The sequence below is a fragment of the Oncorhynchus masou genome, chromosome 12 (genome assembly GCF_036934945.1).
Source record: "Oncorhynchus masou masou isolate Uvic2021 chromosome 12, UVic_Omas_1.1, whole genome shotgun sequence".
Lineage (NCBI taxonomy): Eukaryota > Metazoa > Chordata > Actinopteri > Salmoniformes > Salmonidae > Oncorhynchus > Oncorhynchus masou.
The window spans coordinates 28,982,792-28,999,105 of record NC_088223.1 but is presented as its reverse complement, the minus strand read 5'-3'; the positions used below and the strand labels follow the sequence as shown (position 1 = coordinate 28,999,105).

Here is a 16,314-nt window from a genome sequence, read left to right as displayed (position 1 = left end):
TGACGGCACAGTCAAACAACCCTGGACAGACTGATGGTAACCACTGCTCCACAGAGACTGACAGGCCACTGCTCCACAGAGACTGACAGGACATCAAAGAAACAGTTTGACATCCATCTACAGGCTGAGCACTGTCTTACTGGCATGCAGGCTACATATTTTACAACACACACGTCTTGTTTGAACAGAAATCTGTGACAATATTGTCAAGGTGAATGTACCCATTGTTTCGTGGTGAACATGACAAGCAGAGAGAAGCAGAGAGCTGCTAGAGAAGCCTTGGTTTGCTCTTACTCAACCAGCAGTCATACTGAATGGTCCATAAGGTAAATGACCCATAACAATGACATGACACGCACTGAGTCAACATAGTTTCTGACAACTGCATTGAGTAGTGTAGCCATGAAGTTCGAATGACATTCTATTGCTATGAGCATAGCACAGTGGTGGTATACCATATACACATGGAGGGAAGCATGCACAGGAGAGTACTGTAGAAAATAAATACAATTATACTTACAGTGCATACAGAAAGAATTCAGACTCCTTCACTTTTTCCAGTTTGTTACGTTACAGCCTTATTCTAAAAAAAAATATATATATTTTTTTATTTCCCCCTCAATCGACACACAATGCCCCATAATGACAAAGTAAAAACAGGTTAAGAATAAAACAAAATATTACATTTACATAAAAATTCAGACTTCTTTACTCAGTACTTTGTTGAAGCACCTTTGGCAGCGATTACAGCCTCGACACTCCTTGGGTATGCCATTACAAAGCTTGGCACACCTGTATTTGGGAACTTTCTCCCATTCTTCTCTGCAGATTCTCTCAAGCTCTGCCAGGTTGGATGGGCTATGTCACTGCACAGCTATTTTCAGGTCTCTCCAGAGATGGTCGAACGGGTTCAAGTCCGGGCTCTGGCTGGGCCACAAGGACATTGAGACTTGTTCCGAAGCCACTCCTGTCGTTGTCTTGGCTGTGTCCTTAGGGTTGTTGCCCTGTTGGAAGGTGAACCTTCACCCCAGTCTGAGGTCCTGAGCACTCTGGAGCAGGTTTTCATCAAGGATCTCTCTGTACTTTGCATCTTTCCTTCGACCCTGACTAGTCTGAAAAACATCCCCACAGCATGTTGCTGCCACCACCATGCTTTACCATAGGGATGGTGTCAGGTTTCCTCCAGTTGTGACGCTTGGCATTCAGGCCAAAGTGTTCAATCTTGGTTTCATCAGACCAGAGAAACTTGTTTAGGTGCCTTTTGACAAACTCCAAGCGGGCTGTTATGTGCCTTTTACTGAGGAGTGGCTTCTGTCTGACCACTCTACCATAAAGGCTTGTTTGGTGGAGTGCTGCAGAGATGGTTGTCCTTCTAGAAGGTTCTCCCATCTCCACAGAGGAACTCTGGAGCTCTGTCAGTGTGACCATCGGGTTCTTGGTCACCTCCATGACCAAGGCCCTTCTCCCCCGCTTGCTCAGTTTGACTGGGTAGCCAACTCTAGGAAGAGCCTTGGTGGTTCCAAACTTCTTCCATTTAAGAATGATGGAGGCCACAGTGCTCTTGGGAGACCTTCAATGCTGCATACATTTTTTGGTACCCTTCCCCAGATCTGTGCCTTGACAAAATTCTGTCTCGGAGCTCTACGGACAATTCCTTCAACCTCATGGCTTGGTTTTTCTCAAAGCAAAGGGTCCGAATACTTATGAAAATGTATCTGTTCTATTACACATTTGCACAAATTTCTAAAAACCTGTTTTCGCTTTGTCATTATTGTATCATTTTTAGAACAAGGTTGTAACATAAAATGTGGGAAAAGGGAAGGGGTCTGAATACTTTCCGAATGTACTGCACGTGCTCCACTGTATTTGCCACCATGTGTTACAAGTTTATTGTATGTAATAACTACATTACCAAGTCAGTGTAAAGTATGCAATTCCAACTAATACTTGGCCTACACTACATTAACATTCCCCAACGGGCTCCAATATAAAACCCAGTTGTTCAGAAACAAATAGCTAAACCAAGGCATGCAATTTGTTTAGTTATTAAAGAGTTGAAAGTACAGTGCACAACAAAACAATGCTAACCTATTAAAGTCCACAACATGACACAGCAAACACTGACTGACCAGACCGTGTCATGTGGTTCACATTTTTACTAAGCAAATAAACCTACAGGGGCTAAGTTAAAGACGGAGTAGAAACTCACAATACAAGCCCAATAAACTTGAGCACAAGAAGAAGCAGGATAATATGGAGATGACTTTGTCCACAGAAAGTAGCATGCTGTTTTATTCCAACCCGTTTAAGACAATTTCAGATGAGCCACCACCCCCACCTAAACTCAGCATGGTACAGAGACAATTAGGCCTAAATCCAACTGTAATGTGTTCTTCTCACTGACTAGAACTCACAATCCAAGCCTAATAAACTACACTGAGCCACCACACCATCAAGAGACCCCTCCCTGCACACAGTTTACTATGGAGCAGTCAAGTTGTCCAAATTCAACAGTTATGTGTTCCGCCCTCTGACAGACAGTCACAGCGGCAAAAACAGGTTTCTGTGTTTGTCTCTGTATATTAGAGAGGAACGATGGGGGCTTTAGGCTAGGCAAATGGTACAGCATCATAATTAATGATGGAATCCTGAGAAACAGACAACGGCAGATTTCTTTTAACTAGACAAGTCAGGTAAGAACAAATTCTTATCTACAATGACGGCCTACACCGGCCAAACCCGGACGAAGTGGGCCAATTGGCAGTCTCATAGGGTGGCGTACAATTACGGCCGGTTGTGATACAGCATGGTGCCTTGCACTCCCAGCACCACTGTTAACAAAAAAATCCCATGTTGTGTCGTAAAAACCAGGTGGGGGGAGAGAGAGAGAGGGGAAGAGAGGAGTTTAGACAGCAGTGTGGGTCGGTGAGGTCGGTGTATTACACAATCACCACATTCCATCAGCATACATTCCCTCACCTGTCTGTGCCTGCCCATCTCCGCCTCCTCTCTCTCGGTCTCGCTTTCCAAAACAAAAACCCCTGCAACACATATCTTCCATATCCACCTACCCTTTCTGTTCCATGCGAACACAAACCGTTCTCTACAAAACATTCGACAAACTCCTCTTCCATAGGCAGCAATACAAAAGCAGGTTCTTCCATGCTAAAACAAAACAAATCGTGCTTTCCTGAGTAGGCTACTTCAAACTCCTCCTCCAAAAACAAATACAAAAGCTCATGTCCTCAAGTTCTGTACAGGTTCCTGTTCTGTCATTGGACTCACCAGTGTTGTGTTGAGCAGGTTGCGGTTGGTGTTGCCAGGGTACTGTCTCCACGTCGCTGGCACTCTGTCCCATGCTACCCCACGCCCTTGTCCCCTCTGACCCACCGGCCCCCAACTCTACAGGTGTCCACGGTAGGGAGGAGAGATACAGAGGAAAAATAGATCCCCTGCTAAGATCCTCGCCAACAAACCCAACCGCCTTAATGCTCCTGTAACCCAAGACTCTCCTACTCCCTCTGGTCACGTTGTTCCTTTCCTTCCTCCGTCTATTTCACTGTGTGTTTCGGTCTCGCTCTCTCACACACACACACACACACACACACTCTAACTTACTCACTCACTCTGCAAAGTCCCTCGTCTGTGTAGCTGACTTCATAAATAAGGTACACCAGTTAAGGCAGTGGCATACCGGCAGACTCCGAAGCCTGTCATTCCTCATGGCAAAGTTCACAGGAGGCAAAACAGTATTTGAGAGAATTCAAATGGTATTCGATCCCAGTTCTCCTGAGGAGAAGTGGTTGGTAACTGGAGGGGAGGTCTATCCCTCTCTCTGTAACATGAGAAGTGGTGGAAGGTGAGACGAGTCTAGGTGGAGCTCTGCACCAGCCAGAGAGGATGTGATGTCACTCAGGTGTCGTGTTGCACACCCGAAGTCAACCATATAGCCGATAATGTGCATGTGTTGTTGTACAGAAGGCCAGCTGAATGTTAGAGCTGTTGCTGACAGCTTAATTGAAACACTTCTTATTTTATGGATGGATTAGTTTGGATGGACAGCTTAAGGAGAGAACTGTTGAGGAGGAGAGAAGACACCAGCATAACAGCTCACCTAAGATGCCCCAACACAATGCTAAATCAACACCACAATATCTCAGGGCATGTTAAATTCTAAACCAAAGCACATATTTCCTCAATAGGTGTTTCTGCTTTCTAAAACCGTCCATTCTTTCACAGTGGGACTATTGGGGGAAGTGAACTAACAGAGGAGCAGGAGATTTCAGTGAATGCTTAATGTGTCAGTCAGAAATCCCTGTTAAGCATGGAGAACAGCAAATCTTCCTTCAGTCCTGTTGTACTGAACTGTATTAGCAGTGAGTGGTGTGGTTACATGGAATCAGTCTGTTTAGAGTGAAAGGGAGAGAGGAGAAATAGCTAAGGAGATAAGGTTAGTTAGAAGGATGGAGGTTAGAAGAAGGTATGTCAGAGCGGGCTGTGCACTAGACTAGGGATGCAACCCCTTCAAGTCTGCAAACACATTCCATTTACTGACAATCAACAGCAGACTTGACAATTGCCAGACCAGTCAGTGTTGTCTGGTCGACTGCGAAGCAAATTTGTGAATAGCTAGGCCTATAACCTAACAAACTAGCGATGATTTTGAATCGCTCCTGGAAAATAAATCTTGCAGAGATGAATAAATGCCTACACTCAAACTCAGTCTGTGGCAAAACATAACAGATTAGCCCACCTAAAAATGTGATAAACTGCTATGAAAAACACAGTAACCCCTGCTGGAAGATAGATGTTTTCTCTAAGTAATACCAATAGCAACGTGCAGAAAGTCCATCTCATACTATGATTGGGAGCATGAAGGAATCAACAGTTGCTTCGTCCCTTAGTCTTAGGCAATTATAGCTAGGCTAAGTGAATTAGTAGCCTAATTAACCTACGCAGTCACAGAACTACATTTACTCAACCATAAAAGATAACCAAACTCACATAGCCTGAGTTGAACTGTGTGAATAAAATGGTTTGTGCTAACAGACGTGGCTGTGGCTTGCTATATGAAGCAAGCAGACAGGTAACGAAGCATTCAGTTACTGTTTGATTGAACGTTACATTTGCATTAATGTCAGAGTGATGAGAGGGACAAGAGAGTGCTCAGTACCAGGCAGTTAGCAAGTTTGGTAGACTACTAATGACCATCAGCAGCATCAGAGCTTGGACAAGCCTAGTTACCGTGACAAAACGGTCACGTGGAGTTTGACTGCGTTCGTGACTCGTGACTGCCGTTGTGGCTGTAAAAACGGTCACCGTAACAGCCCTAGGTCTGATGGTCGGAGACAAGCGTACCGGTTCCGGTATCTCAGAAACGGACCGCCCTCCTGGGCTTTTCAAGCATGAGTGTCTAGGGCTACTGAGAATGGTGTGACAAACAAAAACCATCCAGTCCTGTGGGCGCATACATCTTCTTGAGGAGAGGTCGAAAGAGAAATAATCCCGGTTCCTGTTGAGTCATGCTGATGGCAGTGTCAGGATTTTGCGTAAGCAGCATGAGTCCAGGGCCCCATCCTGCCTACTGTCAACGGTACAGGCTGGTGGCAGGGGTATTATAGTGTGGGCAATGTTTTCCTGGCACACGTTAGGTCCACTGATACCAATTGAGCAACGTTTCCATACCCCAAAGAATTCAGGATGTTCTGGAGGCAAAGGGTGGTCTGACCCAATACTAGATGGGTGTACCTAACAAATTGGCCACAGTGTAGTAGTAATAATAACCATTTGGCAGACACTTGTATCAAAAGTGACTTAGAGGCGCATGCATATCTTTTTTTTCCTTCTATTTTTTTATTTTTACTTATGGGTGGTGCCGGGAATTGAACCAACAAGTGACATGCTCTACTAACTGAGCTACACCATAAATCATTGAACGATTGACAGACTAGTTGTCTGTGGGAATGTGCAGCTTGTTTGTTGACACTGTAAAGCACCTCAATGGCACAGGCAATTATGATGAAGTCAATGAGTTGACACGGAACATAACACGTGCCTAAACCGTTCAATTACAGGTAGAACAATTCTTGGCTCGATAACTTACTTCACACAAGTTCAAACCTATGTCAATGTTTCAAACAGTAGCTATTTTTACATCTGTAACCCATAAAAGTAGCCAACTATTCTGAATGAAGTTGTCAGTGTGTGAATGTCCACAGTGAATTACCTCAAATTAAAATAAAGATTGAATGTGTGTGTGCGTGCGTCTTCTCAAATCTGACACGACTCCATTCCAAAACCTTTGCCTCTGTTGAGCTATAGCACACACCACTGTAGCACTCTCTAGAGGTGGAACCAAGTAACGACACAAAAGAGCTCTTTCAAGGGGAAATGACAGGCAGGAATGTTAGGAATGCGAGGCTATAGGGGATCTTTTTGATAAAAAGGTCCTAATCAGACCCGCTACCCTGGGAACCATCCCTGGCTGTCAGCTGATCTCTATAGGAAACCATACCAGCCTTATTGACGAATATCAAAAAGAAACAGATTCTGTGAAAATGAATAGGTAGATTTTTTTTCTACTCGTCACATCTACTATGAAAAAAAAAACAGTTAAGCTGAACAAAAACAGGCTACTGCATGACTCAATTCATCAGTATTGTGGAATTTGTGTTATCAAGTCACACACAGGAGTCAAGGGCAAATATGGTCTTCATATTGCTTACAGTTGAAGTCGGAAGTTTACATACACCTTAGCCAAATACATTTAAACTCAGTTTTTCACAATTCCTGAAATTTAATCCTAATAAAAATTCCCTGTTTTCAGTCAGTTAGGATCAACACTTTATTTTAAGAATGTGAAATGTCAGAATAAGAGACAATTATTTATTTCAGCTTTTATTTCTTATCACATTCCCAGTGGGTCAGAAGTTTGGATACACTCAATTAGTATTTGGTAGCATAGCCTTTAAATTGCTTAACTTGGGTCAAATGTTTCAGGGAGCCTTTCACAAGCTTCCCACAATAAGTTGGGTGAATTTTGGCCCATTCCTTCTGACAGAGCTGGTGTAACGGAGTCAGGTTTGTAGGCCTCCTTGCTCGCACACACTTTTTCAGTTCTGCCCACAAATGTTCTAGAGGATTGAGGTCAGGGCTTTCTGAAGGCCAATCCGATACCTTGACTTTGTTGTCCTTAAGACATTTTGCCACAACTTTGGAAGTATGCTTGGAGTCCTTGTTCATTTGGAAGACCTATTTGCGACCAAGCTTAAACTTCCTGACTGATGTCTTGAGATGTTGTTTCAATATATCCACATAACATTCTTTCCCCATGATGCCATCTATTTTGTGAAGTGCACCAGTCCCTCCTGCAGCAAAGCACCCCCACTACATGATGCTGCCACCCCTGTGCTTCACAAATGGGATGGTGTTCTTCAGCTTGCAAGCATCCCCCTTTTTCCTCCAAACATAACGATGGCCATTATGGCCAAATAGTTATATTTTTGTTTCATCAGACCAGAGGACGTTTCTCGAAAAAGTACGATCTTCGTCCCCATGTGCAGTTGCAAACCATAGCCTGGCTTTTTTAAATGGCGGTTTTGAAACGTTGGCTTCTTCCTTGCTGAGTAGTCTTTCAGGTTATGCCAATATAGGACCTGTTTAACTGTGGATATAGATCATTTTGTACCTGTTTCCTCCAGCATCTTCACAAGGTCCTTTGCTGTTGTCCTGGGATTGACATGCACTTTTCGCACTGAAGTAGGTTAATCCCTAGGAGACAGAAAGCATCTTGTTCATGAGCGGTATGACGGCTGCATGGTCCCATGGTGTTAATACCTGCGTGCTTGTACAAATGAACGTGGTATCTTCAGGCATTTGGAAATTGTTCTCAATGATGAACCAGAATTGTGGAGGTCTTGGCTGATTTCTTTAGATTTTCCCATGATGTCTAGCAAAGAGGCACTGAGTTTGAAGATAGGCCTTGAAATACATCCACAGGCACAACTCCAATTGACTCAAATTATGTCAATTAATCCATCAGAAGCTTCTAAAGCCATGACAATTTTCTGGAATTTTCCAAGCTGTTTAAAAGGCAAAGTCAACTTAGTGTATGTAAACTTCGGACCTACTGGATTTGTGATACAGTGAATGATAAATGAAATAATCTGTCTAAACAATAGTTGGAAAATTTACTTGCGTTATGCACAAAGTAGATGTCCTAACCGACTTGCCAAAACTATAGTTTGATAACTACTTAAACTTACTAATAAAAACAGCAGCTCTTTGCTGTGTTCATTGCATCTCTCTAGACATGTTTTTTTTTTAAGTGTTGAAAATCTCACATTAATCAACTTTGCTTTGCGTTGGAGGCTTCTTACGGTCTATGGCACGAGGAAACTTTGCAGACACAGTAATCTGAGCCATCTGATTGGCCAGCGGTAGACCTACAGGTGCACTTAATTTGCGGTCTGGATTGCGATGACCGGTTGTTGACGACTGCTATAGGCCTAATGTGTGTTGGTCAACCAGGCCCTAACATGTCCAAGGGCCGCATTTATAAACATTCCGTAGGCACAAAGGAAGGCGTAGGCCACTGTAAGCAAACTTTGGCATTTATTTTAAAAAACTAAATTGACGTGAGAATGTGCGGTCCTCCATGGACACTTTGACCCATACGAACACACACAAAAAAAATGGAGAAATTAGAAACTGCGACTGATGGCAGGAGGATGAAACTCTTAGAAATTTATACCATTGTGTAAAAAATAGAAATATTACTACTCACATATTATACATGAAGAGTTCCCTGGAGTGCACACAAAAAAAACACATTTTGGATCATTATTAAAAAGAGATTTTTTGGGGGCAAAATAACCACTCAAATAAATTGTACAGCTTAATTGGGAATCATATTTAATTGGATCTGTAATTATTAAACAAGAGTTGCATGTTATGAAATGTATTCTCAAATAATAAGGTGAACAGTAGGACATATTACATTTAAACTGATGCCGTTTTCAATGCCTCAGTCGGGCAGATACATGTTATCACATGTTCGTTGCACAGAACTGTCAATGTAATAATGGCCCTGTCATTGTCAGTTACAATCAGGGTAATTACCAGACCTGAAGGTGTTATGCAATTGGGTAGCTTTGACAATCAAATGGGAGGGTATAAAAATACATGCAATTACAAAGCATAATGATGCACAATGGCTGCTTTGGCACTGTTGGAAGATTTGCCAAATGGAAGAATTTGGAGAGCAAATTTTCAGAGACCAGCGAGATTTACTGGCCAATGAAATCAAATTTTATTTGTCACATACACATGGCTAGCAGATGTTTATGCGAGTGTAGCGAAATGCTTGTGCTTCTAGTTCCGACAATGCAGTAATAACCAACAAGTAATCTAACTAACAATTCCTAAACTACTGTCTTATACACAGTGTAAGGGGATAAAGAATATGTACATAAGGATATATGAATGAGTGATGGTACAGAGCAGCATAGGCAAGATACAGTAGATGGTATCGAGTACAGTATATACATATGAGATGAGTATGTAAACAAAGTGGCATAGTTAAAGTGGCTAGTGATACATGTATTACATAAGGATGCAGTCGATGATATAGAGTACAGTATATACGTATGCATATGAGATGAATAATGTAGGGTAGGTAACATTATATAAGGTAGCATTGTTTAAAGTGGCTAGTGATATATTTACATAATTTCCCATCAATTCCCATTATTAAAGTGGCTGGAGTTGAGTCAGTGTCAGTGTGTTGGCAGCAGCCACTCAATGTTAGTGGTGGCTGTTAAACAGTCTGATGGCCTTGAGATAGAAGCTGTTTTTCAGTCTCTCGGTCCCAGCTTTGATGCACCTGTACTGACCTCGCCTTCTGGATGATAGCGGGGTGAACAGGCAGTGGCTCGGGTGGTTGATGTCCTTGATGATCTTTATGGCCCTCCTGTAACATCGGGTGGTGCAGGTGTCCTGGAGGGCAGGTAGTTTGCCCCCCGTGATGCGTTGTGCAGACCTCACTACCCTCTGTAGAGCCTTACGGTTGAGGGCGGAGCAGTTGCCGTACCAGGCGGTGATATAGCCCGCCAGGATGCTCTCGATTGTGCATCTGTAGTTTGTGAGTGCTTTTGGTGACAAGCCGAATTTCTTCAGCCTCCTGAGGTTGAAGAGGCGCTGCTGCGCCTTCTTCACGATGCTGTCTGTGTGAGTGGACCAATTCAGTTTGTCTGTGATGTGTATGCCGAGGAACTTAAAACTTGCTACTCTCTCCACTACTGTTCCATCGATGTGGATAGGGGGGTGTTCCCTCTGCTGTTTCCTGAAGTCCACAATCATCTCCTTAGTTTTGTTGACGTTGAGTGTGAGGTTATTTTCCTGACACCACACTCCGAGGGCCCTCACCTCCTCCATGTAGGCCGTCTCGTCGTTGTTGGTAATCAAGCCTACCACTGTTGTGTCGTCTGCAAACTTGATGATTGAGTTGGAGGCGTGCGTGGCCACGCAGTCGTGGGTGAACAGGGAGTACAGGAGAGGGCTCAGAACGCACCCTTGTGGGGCCCCAGTGTTGAGGATCAGCGGGGAGGAGATGTTGTTACCTTCCCTCACCACCTGGGGGCGGCCCGTCAGGAAGTCCAGTACCCAGTTGCACAGGGCGGGGTCGAGACCCAGGGTCTCGAGCTTGATGACGAGCTTGTAGGGTACTATGGTGTTGAATGCCGAGCTGTAGTCGATGAACAGCATTCTCACATAGGTATTCCTCTTGTCCAGATGGGTTAGGGCAGTGTGCAGTGTGGTTGAGATTGCATCGTCTGTGGACCTATTTGAGCGGTAAGCAAATTGGAGTGGGTCTAGGGTGTCAGGTAGGGTGGAGGTGATATGGTCCTTGACTAGTCTTTCAAAGCACTTCATGATGACGGAAGTGAGTGCTACGGGGCGGTAGTCGTTTAGCTCAGTTACCTTAGCTTTCTTGGGAACAGGAACAATGGTGGCCCTCTTGAAGCATGTGGGAACAGCAGACTGGTATACGGATTGATTGAATATGTCCGTAAACACACCAGCCAGCTGGTCTGCGCATGCTCTGAGGGCGCGGCTGGGGATGCCGTCTGGGCCTGCAGCCTTGCGAGGGTTAACACGTTTAAATGTTTTACTCACCTCGGCTGCAGTGAAGGAGAGACCGCATTTTTCCGTTGCAGGCAGTGTCAGTGGCACTGTATTGTCCTCAAAGCGGGCAAAAAAGTTATTTAGTCTGCCTGGGAGCAAGACATCCTGGTCCGTGACTGGGCTGGATTTCTTCCTGTAGTCCGTGATTGACTGTAGACCCTGCCACATGCCTCTTGAGTCTGAGCCGTTGAATTGGGATTCTGCTTTGTCTCTGTACTGACGCTTAGCTTGTTTGATAGCCTTACAGAGGGAATAGCTGCATTGTTTGTATTCAGTCATGTTACCAGACACCTTGCCCTGATTGAAAGCAGTGGTTCGCACTTTCAGTTTCACGCGAATGCTGCCATCAATCCAAGGTTTCTGGTTAGGGAATGTTTTAATCGTTGCTATGGGAACGACATCTTCAACGCACGTTCTAATGAACTCGCACACCGAATCAGCGTATTCGTCAATGTTGTTATTTGACGCAATACGAAACATGTCCCAGTCCACGTGATGGAAGCAATCTTGGAGTGTGGAGTCAGCTTGGTCGGACCAGCGTTGGACAGACCTCAGCGTGGGAGCTTCTTTTTTTAGCTTTTGTCTGTTGGCAGGTATCAGCAAAATGGAGTCGTGGTCAGCTTTTCCGAAAGGGGGGCGGGGCAGGGCCTTATATGCGTCGCGGAAGTTAGAGTAACAGTGATCCAAGGTTTTTCCGCCCCTGGTTGCGCAATTGATATGCTGATAAAATTTAGGGAGTCTTGTTTTCAGATTAGCCTTGTTAAAATCCCCAACAACGATGAATGCAGCCTCCGGATAAATGGTTTCCAGTTTGCAAAGAGTTAAATAAAGTCCGTTCAGAGCCATCGATGTGTCTGCTTGGGGGGGGATATATACGGCTGTGATTATAATCGAAGAGAATTCTCTTGGTAGATAATGCGGTCTACATTTGATTGTGAGGAATTCTAAAATCAGGTGAACAGAAGGATTTGAGTTCCTGTATGTTTATTTCATCGCACCATGCCTCGTTAGCCATAAGGCATACACCCCCACCCCTCTTCTTACCAGAAAGGTGTTTGTTTCTGTTGGCGCGATGCGTGGAGAAACCCGTTGGCTGCACCGCTTCGGATAGCGTCTCTCCAGTGAGCCATGTTTCCGTGAAGCACAGAACGTTACAGTCTCTGATGTCCCTCTGGAATGCTACCCTTGCTCGGATTTCATTAACCTTGTTGTCAAGAGACTGGACGTTGGCAAGAAGAATGCTAGGAAGTGGGGCACGATGTGCCCGTCTCCGTAGTCTGACCAGAAGACCGCCACGTTTCCCTCTTTTTCGGAGTCGTTTTTTTGGGTCGCTGCATGCGATCCATTCCGTTGTCCTGTTTGTAAGGCAGAACACAGGATCCGCGTCGCGAAAAACATATTCTTGGTCGTACTGATGGTGAGTTGACGCTGATCTTATATACAGTAGTTCTTCTCGGCTGTATGTAATGAAACCTAAGATGACCTGGGGTACTAATGTAAGAAATAACACGTAAAAAAACAAAAAACTGCATAGTTTCCTAGGAACGTGAAGCGAGGCGGCCATCTCTGTCGGCGCCGGAAGTACAATGATGAGTGACTTATGAGGCGGTTCAGATTACCAAGAGCTGTTCTCTTGGATGTCTGTGCTGTATTGGGCCCAGCTTTACAGAGAAGCACCCGCAGATAACAAGCCATGCCTATCCTACTTCAAGTCCCGACAACCCTCGGATTTCTGGCAACCGGCACTTTTCAAAGGGAATTGGCGGACTGGCTGAGAGATCCCCAACCTACCTTTAGTCATGTTAAGCCAGACGTGTTAGGAGGTATAATTGGATTGACGCACTTCTAGATAAAAGTTTCCTTACACGGTGTGTGAACAGGCAAATAAAAAAAGTGCAATTTGCAGCAATGTTCGGTTTCCCAAATGTATTCGGTGCTATCAACTGCACTCATGCTGCTATAAGGTCACCGAGTGAGAATGAATTAGCTTTCATTAAATCGAAAGCATTTGCATTCTATTAATGTCTAAAACAAATGTGATGCAGACATGGTACTGACTAATGTAGTGGCTCGGTGGCCTGGGTCAACCCATGACTCATTGATATGAAGAAACAGCAGTGTTGGATGCAGACTTGAGGCCGGAGCTGTGCGTGATGGCTGGCTTCTAGTTATGGATGAGTAATGTAGAAATTCTAAATCAATTGCAATTTCTCTACTGCAGTGCCTATCCCATTCACTAAATCTTGCAGGCGACAGTGGCTATCCCCTCAAGTGGTGGCTGCACACCCCTTTTTCCAACCCACAGAGCGCAGAGGAACTACAATGTGCCATTGCCAGGTACGTGCTGTTGTGGAGCGCACCATCGGGCTTCTGAAGAGCAGAAGCGACGACTCCGGCGGAAACCTTTTATACAAGCCTGAATAGGTCTGCGACATTGTGGGGTCTGTGTGCTGTGATATGCATAATGTGGCACAGCTAAGGAACGTGGCTTTACCCCCTGACGCTGTTGGTTGTGTTGGCCCCGACCACTATCCCCAGGTGTTTAAACCAAACGCAGCTGCTGTAAGCCAGCGTGTGGATGTGATGCATCGCTTGTAAAAACACAAGGTATACAAACAAATAACATTTTGGGGGTAATTCTTTCAATGTACAGCTTATATCACACAAAATATGTATTATTTCCTTCAACTCCCTGGCAGTCTCGTTAATAGCGTCAATGGTGCGTTTGCAGGACTGCATCTGTGTGAACACGGACACTGGAGGGTTGTGACGCACAAGGTGCAGTGGAGGCTGGCCGCACTCAGCTCCTGCTCAGCTGCAGCTCCACTGACCCCGTTGGTACAGGCAGCGACCAAAAACAATAGAAAATGCCAATTGTTTGTGTAAATAAATGTTTAAAACAACTTGAATGCATTTGGTTTACTCTTTTCAAAACGAGGGAATACTATTTACATACCTGAATTGTCTGTGTCCCTCCACCAGCATCTAGAGCATCTGCCACACTATTTCTAGGAAACCATGGCCGTTAAAAAGGGCGGGACAAGGCACTCCAAATTTTGAGTTGATCGTGATTTATGAAGGGAAACCGGCGTGGGACATGGGTGCGCACTGTGTATAACTGTGTTATATATCAGTTATATATCAGAATATTTTTGTCCGTACACCACCATTTGACGTGAATCCTCTGCACAGTTTAATAAATGAGGACCCAGACCAGCCCACACATCTTTCACTGCCTGGCTTAGGAAGGCCACACACACGGTAACCATCACATGATGTGGATCAGCTTCCAGTACAAACAAGTCACACCTCTCTCTCATTCAATTATCATATTCAGTCTTTCAGATAAAACCACCTTACAAATAACTGACATTGTTCAACAGTTTCAGAAAAAAATACAAAAAACATTAATCAGAACAAACAAAATCACCAACAGAAACAGCATTTTACTCACATCTATACTCTGATCGTACAACCATTTGAGCCTTTCATAGATCAACTAACAGAACAGATAGGTCTGCAACAAGGACAGGCAGCAACTACTGAGTCTGGACCAGATACTATTTCCTCTTCCATGGACTCACATGGAGGTCCTTCTGTGGTTGAAACAAGAGACTAGAGCCAAGGCTGTGTGGGGCTGGTAGAGAAAAACAGCTGTTTCCTAAACTTTACAGGTGTGTCCTCTGCTTGGGGAAAGACCCAATCAGATAGCCCCATACAGGTGGGTGCTCTGGGACTGGCCCAATCAAATAGCTCTGTTGAAACAGTCAAGGGCTATGTGTCGCGTTGAGCCCTCCCCATAATGGATAGGACTGCCGAGTATCGCCAGCGCAGCCACTTGATACTATTAGCGTTGACTCACCTCTTTCGGCTTTCCTGATACCATGTCTGATAGTAATCTCCAAAGCACAACATTGTCGCATGTGAGACTTATCCGAACTAGCTAGGCTAGAACAGTCTTCTGTGGGTTTTCAGATGTTTTGACTTTTGCCCTAAGACCACCACTTACAATATCTAATTTTCCTAGACAAGGCCTAAGCCATTTACACAAAAGGGCATGACATGTTAGAAATGAAGCCATTTTCATAAAGGAGTAGGCTATGATAGAATAGGATACAGGCCTACATAGAAATCATACTTTTCTTACCCCGATTTGCCATCACAGAGTCCAAAGCACAGCAGACAACAGCTCCTGAGTCAGACAAAACAAGGGACGAAACTGAGCAAATGAGGAAGTAGAATTGACAACAGATTAAAATAGGCACCATCAGACAAACAAATGCGATGACTGTGTGTGTGTCAATGGAGACTATCATCGGATGTCCTTATCCCTCATATAAGAGTGTTGGTTAAAAAGAGTAATTCACACCATATTAGATCATCTTTCCAGCAGGCCTAGCATTGTCTTTAAGAGGGGGACAGGAGCCACAGAGTAGTAAAATGGTGCTCTCCTCTCATCTCCCCAACAGACTAAGACAAGCCTCAATCAGGAAGAAGCAGTTTAGTTACCGTAAAATGAATAGCTCTAGCCCCATATTCAAAATGGTTTATCAGAGTCTCTAACACATGGAGCTTAGAAATCAGTCTCTCGCCTTCCCTGGCAGTCCCAAGTTATGAACATGGCCCTTAATCCTCTGGCTGCACTGGCTGCTAACTACCGATGGTGTTCACTGCGTTAATGGACCCTCACCAGACAGGAAAATAATTCATTGATGTTGAGCTTTCCACTTCAGACACAGAAACACATGCCATTTTTACTCATACACACGATTCATTTAGGACTCTGGGCACATGGGACAGCAGCAAGTTGTTTTTAAAACAAACATACCAAACCATAACATAACATACATACAACCTGCAGTGAAGCTGATCAACATTTACATTCAGTCATCTAGCAGACTCCCATCCAGAGCGACCCAAGGTCAAGCTCCCCGCCCAAATGCATGTCGACAGATCTCCCACCAAGTCAAATCAGGGACCCGAACCAGTGACCTATCGGCCACCGACCTAAACGCCCAACAGCCAGGCCAACAACCATCCAAGATTCCCCCACAATTCCCAGAGAGCTGCCCATCAACCATCAGAGACCCCCTCTCCCTCCATTCACCACCCCCAAACAAATAGATTTAG

At 44.5% G+C, this 16,314-nt stretch overlaps 1 protein-coding gene across 10 annotated transcripts in view; it reads right to left on the bottom strand.

Annotated features, from left to right (window-relative positions):
• The window catches only part of phactr4a (phosphatase and actin regulator 4a), a 54,806-nt gene that overhangs the window by 24,620 nt on the left and 13,872 nt on the right, over window positions 1-16,314 (bottom strand). For 5 of the 10 annotated variants that reach the window (XM_064980133.1, XM_064980132.1, XM_064980135.1 and 2 more), the window contains exon 3: window positions 15,332-15,376. The exons of 2 other annotated variants lie outside the window; for them this stretch is intronic. In XM_064980133.1, the coding sequence (XP_064836205.1) occupies window positions 15,332-15,344 (13 nt within the window). In that variant the 5' untranslated portion in view covers window positions 15,345-15,376. Of the gene's footprint in view, window positions 1-2,979; window positions 3,195-3,285; window positions 3,837-15,331; window positions 15,377-16,314 lie in introns of those variants that run through there. 3 more of the 10 variants (XM_064980131.1, XM_064980140.1, XM_064980130.1) reach the window with 3 other exon arrangements.